The sequence below is a fragment of the Seriola aureovittata genome, chromosome 11, assembly GCF_021018895.1.
Source record: "Seriola aureovittata isolate HTS-2021-v1 ecotype China chromosome 11, ASM2101889v1, whole genome shotgun sequence".
Lineage (NCBI taxonomy): Eukaryota > Metazoa > Chordata > Actinopteri > Carangiformes > Carangidae > Seriola > Seriola aureovittata.
Window position 1 is genome coordinate 5,152,376 of NC_079374.1, and position 6,193 is coordinate 5,158,568.

Consider the following 6,193-nt stretch of genomic DNA (forward strand, 5'->3'; position numbering starts at 1 on the left):
AGAGGCTGATGGGAATGTTATTAGTTTTGAAGGTTTTTGGTCAGAAACCAAAGTAATGTACAAATCGAAAAATGTGGACCTGATGATGGTGCTAAATATGAAGTAAACGCATCGCCAAATCTCATCTTGAGGGGGACATGAATAGCAATCCATCTAAAAGTTGTTGAGATATTACACTCAAAAACACAAATGTCAACCTTATGGTGGCGCCAAAGGAGAAGTGATGGGATCACCAAAGACAGCTGGATTTATATCTGTCCCAAATGTCAAGAAAAAGTTGTTGAGATATTTCAGTCCGGACAAAAGTGGTGGACCGATCCACTGCCATTGCTGTCCTTAAGTCATGCCAACAAACGGCTAAAAACTGAGTTGTACAATTTGCCCCAAATCCAGTGACAAAAAGCCTCTTTCTGTGTTTTCTGTGAGTGCTGAAGGAGCTCAGTGTCCTCAGGTTTGAGCACCGATGTAAAGTTTAATGAAGATAATTTCACTCTGTTGCTCAGGGAAGAGAGACGGAGACAAAAACACTTCAGTGAGTTAGAGACAGTGTGTATTGTTTGCCTCAGAGGGCGAAGTGGAAATGACTTTGTCTTTGACAGCAAAGTACTGTTGAAGTGCCCGAGGCGTCTTCTCTTTCCGGCCTATCGCTCTACTCTTCCACTTCCTCTGCCCTTCATTCTTCTTCTGTGTCAGTTAAGTGATATTAAACTGGCAGAGCAATAAACAGAAAGGGATAAAGAAAGGGGTGTAAAATAAAAAATAAACAAAAACCCTAACGGTAGGAAAAATACTTCACACTACAAACATCTTTTAATAATTAGAGATCTTTATTTATTCTAATTTGGGCAGTTTAAGACAAATGGTTTGTACTGGACATCTCCCAGTTTGAAAAAAAAATGTACCTTAAATCGAGAATGAAAGACACCAAAAAAAGTTATGTAGATTATTACATTTGAGTGTGAGATCATTCCTAACTTCATGTGGCAGGTTTAAATGCTGCTAACTTTTAACTTTCTAGGAGTGCAATATTAGAACACTGTAGTGGCCCTATAATGATTTATGTTGATGTGAGGGCTCCAGTTTGCTGCTGTAATGTTAATTTAACGTTTGAAGGAACGTATTAAATCCCTGCCCATTCTGAGCAAAGAAAATACATTATTTCCTCAGGTGATGCATTTGCAACAAATTTGGTGCCGATCCTGTGACGCAATTCAGTCCTCTCTTCTGAATAACCTCTTCTGCACCTGTTTACAAGGTGTGCATTGGACAACACTCAACTCAGCCTCCTAAATCTGAAGAGCTGTGGGTGGCTCCATTTTTCCAGAAGCGACCAGGGGCCAGGTATTTGTTCAAACATGACACAACTTAAATTACTATGTCAAGGTCCCAAAAGAAAGCCTGAAATAAGTTGGATTTTAGGGAAATTTTTATGAAATGATGTTCACACCATCTACAATATTTCCATAAGACATGTTGTTGTAGCAATAAAAGTATCTTCCTGTCTTGAGTTTGCACAGCTATGTCAATATTTGAGTCATTTAGGACTAAAGATTGGGACAAGAGGAGGAAGAGGATATTGTTAGAGTGAACATTTTTTTCTAAATTGAACATTTAAGGGAAAAATATTAAGTTTACCAGGTTAATGATGTTTTAGAAAGTTTCAAGAACGTTAAACAGAGTGTGGGAACCTTTTGAAGAACTTGCTACGACACGTTTTTCAAATGAACATTACCATTTACCCACTGGGAACTTTCACAGAGCTGGGTCTCTTCTTCTCTGCGTCTTCACACCCCAAACTCTCTCACTAATTACTACAACCTGTCAGCCTCTCTCAGTTGCTGTGGCGACCAGCCGTCGTCATGGCAACCCCAGTGGTCTGTCTTGCTCAGTGAGGGAGGGGGTGGGAGCGTTATCATGCAGGAAGGTGAGATAAGAGAGTTCATTTCTTATTGAGTAGATAAAAGGGGAGCTGGCCTCCGTCAGTGAAACATTTAAATCACAGGGAAACGGTGGGGAAGCTGAAGGGGCCAAAACTTATTCTGACTGAAAAATAAATCAACCCTCCACTGTGTTTTTTAATTTTTATTAACATCATACTTGTTTTGTTTTTTTTAAATCTCTCAAAACTTCCCTGAGAACAAACTCATAAATCTTACGTTACTTACTTTAAAAACCACTGACGACAAAGACCTGACATTATACACTGAAAACATAATCCAACAAACGTGACAGGAAGAATCTGACTCCTAAAGTTGGATGGAAAAGCTAAAAAAGACCTAAACCCAATCATAAATGTCAAATTCATCGACACCCACACTCGTCCACCACCATGTCCTGGTAATGTCGCAGCACCACGTTGTCGTTGTTGTCGTAGTAGAGCATAGAGATCGGCGACAGGCGGATGGGGACACAGCAGGGCTGAGGCGTGCCATGCGGGTCCAGGGAGTGAACCAGGGTCTGCAGGATGGCGTGGTTGGTGCCGTTCAGGCTCTCACTGAGCGGGAACGGGCACTCACCGTGGCAGTAGTTGGCCATGTAGCCCTGCGGAGCGATGATCCAGTCCTGCCAGCCCACGTCTTTGAAGTCAATGTAGAGACGTCGGGCCTTGCAGACGTTGCTGGGCGTCACAGGGAGGTGGACGGCGCTTCTCCTCTTTCTGGAGCGACACTGGTGGGGGTTGAGGGACACGGCCACCAGTGACGCCTGGATCAGCGGCAGGGTGAAAGCTGGTTCCAATGGGAGGGAGTTTCCGGGGTGAAAGGGAAGTTCCTCTGGATCGGTGCTGAGAGGAAGCAGCTCTATAACCAAACCGTAGTTGCGTCCCGGTTTGCGCCAATTCTCTGCCAGCGAGGTGAGGTCCATGGTGAGGGAGGTGGGTTCAGGCTGCAGCTGGATTGACTGGGACAGTAGGAGTCTGCGGTTGGCCTGGGGATTGGCTCCCCTCAACGTGGCTCGGATCACTTTATACAGAGACACGCTAAGGGCCCGGGGCCCCTGCAGGAGCTCTGCAGATCTGAAGGGTTTCCAGTGGAACTTGACTTCCAGCTGAGCCAGAGACAGCAGCTCCACAGGCTGCAGGACGGACATGTTGAAGAAAAGCTGCTTCTCCAGACAGACCTGACAGCTGCTGCTCCACCCAGACACCAGCCTGCCTGCGAAACGTCAGCAGGGAGATCAGATGGTTAACAAAGACATTACAGTGTTTCAGGAGTGTATTTAGGCTTTTTAAACAAGTGGAAACTGAGCGCATGACAACCTAAATCATGCAGAAGAATAATTTGTCATGACCAATTAGGAGTCTCTCAAATACACACTGTGGTTGAACTCACTGTGTTTTCATCGGCACAAGTATAACTGACTTATTATTATTCTCTACTGAATTTGTAGTATGACTAGTGCAAACATCTTATGTTAACAGGACTTTTACTGTTGTCATACAGTTTTATCTGCTTTAAAAAACATTTCCCTGTTCCTGAATAATAGTGGATATTCTCTCTCTCATACATGTGTACAGATCAGAGCTGCTGAGACCCAGAGGCCTTGCAGTGTGTCATTATGTCACTTTTTTTTTTTTGGCTAAACCTGCTTTTTGATGTGCTGAGCTTCGCAGACATGTAGCCTATAGGACAGAACCACAACACACGTGTAATATGTGTCATTTTGCCCAGTTACACTACACAGTTTAAATGTTTATAACTGATAAAACTAAACTGAGAAAATCTGCTATTTGTGCCTAAAACCCTTGCATGCTATTGGCCCAATGGAGAAGTGCTGTGCAACAATCTGAGAATTAGGAAGTCAACTTCATTTATTACTTTCTTTAAGCGTATCTGTCTACTTTACTTCAAAAGTGTATCCTGCAGTAAATGCAAGTTAGTTTATGACTGTTATTAATTATCATTATCTTAAGTCTTCATCAGTGGTAGCTCAGGTCCACCCAGTTACTGCAGTTATTATTGGCTGAGAAAAACTCAGATTTGTGGTTTGGAGATCCTCATCCACAACTTTTCAAAATAAAACGATATTTTACCACAAACTCAGCTTCACATAAGAACCTGTCTAACTGCGGAGCTTATGAGAATATTGGGCCTTTAAATCAATTACCATCACACACTGACTCCTGGTACCTTGGTCTTGCACGTATCGGATGATGTTGCCGCGGACTCCGTACTCTGCCACCATGCAGGGGTCGCTTTCCTGGGTCCGGATGTTCTCCGACCTCCGGAACATCCTCCAGAGCGCGGAGGGGACTTGGTGTCGGGGCTGGTGGCTCCCTGCGGGCCGGGGCCGCCCGGAGAGGCCGAGTGAGCCGAGGAAGAGCCGCTCCTGGCTCTTCATCTCCTCCACGTGTGAGAGATCACACACACCCAGAAAACACACCGCGAGCAGCACCAGAGGACTCATGCTCGGCCTCGTGTTTGACTTCACCCGGCTCTGCTGGTTCCTCACCTGTGCTGTGGCTCCCAGGAGGCCGACGCTGTTTGTTTTAACCCGGGAAACCTCCCGGTGTGCAGCTGCATAATTATGTTAATGCGAAGCGGGCAGACAGGCCGGAGATAAGGTGAGGGGGGGGCGGGAACACGTGGAGACTGATCTCAGGTCAGGTCCTCAGGAATAACAGAGAGGTTCTTGAACCAAAACTAAAATAAAAACATCTGCAAAACATCAGATGAAGTTTCCCCGTTGTAACAATGCTGAATAATGTTTTTAGAGTTATTCTGATGTATCCGGATGTCTCTCCCTTGCATTTATAATATAGTCCCAAATTTACCACTTCAAGGCACAATCTGTGTTTGTTCACCACATCCATCATCTGAGGTTTGTTCACTAAACCCAAGATTGTGAGTTATAGATGAAAAATTTGACATAGAATAAAACATTTTCTGATGCAAAGTTAGGTTCATTTAATGTTTTGCACTGAAGGTTCATTTTCATTTTTGGTCCTCAAAACAACAAATATTTCATTTGAAGTTGTCTGAAGCTGCATCTGCTCCAGAAACAAGGCTGCGATTACTCCATAGACCTCAGTGTGGGGGTCGACTGTCAAACGGAGAAACAGCACCAGTGAAAACACTGTTGACATCAGGATGGGAACACAGTCGGTGGCATTAACATGAACAGCCGGGAGATACCGGTATCAATAGGATTCATCCTCATGTGCACCACAAACGTCTGCCCCCAGTTTTTGTGGCATTTTCAGCCACACATGCAAACTGAACTGCAGAAACCTGAAATATTCAGGAATATTTCAGCTGAAGCCGTTTAGTTTGCAGTGTGATGGAAACATGGGTCAACACCGAGGAGGTCCAGAGGTCTTTATGTGCTCCTGCAGTCAGAGTTTGTTGCACCATCTAGTGTCCATTGGAGGTACTTCCTGTTTTAGTCCTTCAAACTCGCAGCACTCAAGAGACTACTGTGTTTTACATGAATGTTTTTACTTGTCATGTCATTTAAATAAAGCAGTGGTCCTCAACATTTTGAGCCTAAAACAAATGATTGTTTGTGATTCCTTATCACAGTTTATGGGTTTAGAAAGGAGTTCTTACAGGAACAGCTCAAACAAGGAGAGAATTTTCCTTCCTAGACTGTTTCAATGTGAACAATTATGTGTTCATAAGGCAACAAGTAAATAAAATAAAAAACATTACAAAAAGACATATCATTTATCATTTTAAACATCTTGTGACCTTTCAGACTTATCTTGGGGGTGGGACCCTCCTGGGGGGTGGTAAACTGTAGATTGGGACTCAGACCGGTCAGTGTAGGTCAGTGTGATGATTGTTTCTGTCCGTTTACTAATCATGATAAACACCGACACACAACTAGACATTGCACCAGAACTTCCCAAGTTTTAAGTTTTTCTGAAACCTTTTATGTTTATTTGAACTGATCTTTTCACTTCACTTCCTGAGACATTTGGCTCTGGTTCTGCTCAGTCTACAGACATCATACTTGATTTTCTGTGTCGTATATTAAGGCTCAACAATTAATCAAAATATTATCATAATTGCAATATCCAAGTCGCAGGAGCTGAAATATTTTTGATAAAATACCAGACCAACATACTGTAAGTGAAGCATTGTGCTACAGAGATACCTGAGCCTACAAACCATATGCTCCAGACATAAAAGGAACATCCTTGTTTTGTAAAAGCCGCAGCAAAAATCACATCATCATTTTTATATTTTTTTTC

General features: G+C 43.2%; 1 protein-coding gene across 1 annotated transcript; it reads right to left on the reverse strand.

Annotated features, from left to right (window-relative positions):
- Nucleotides 1–817: 817 nt before the first annotated feature.
- gdf3 (growth differentiation factor 3) lies at nt 818–6,163 on the reverse strand. Its single transcript, XM_056388694.1, has 2 exons — nt 4,128–6,163; nt 818–3,152 (listed from the first exon to the last, which is right to left on the reverse strand). The coding sequence occupies exons 1-2, from the start codon at nt 4,402–4,404 to the stop codon at nt 2,302–2,304; spliced, it is 1,128 nt and encodes a 375-aa protein (XP_056244669.1). The 5' UTR covers nt 4,405–6,163; the 3' UTR covers nt 818–2,301.
- Nucleotides 6,164–6,193: the final 30 nt, after the last annotated feature.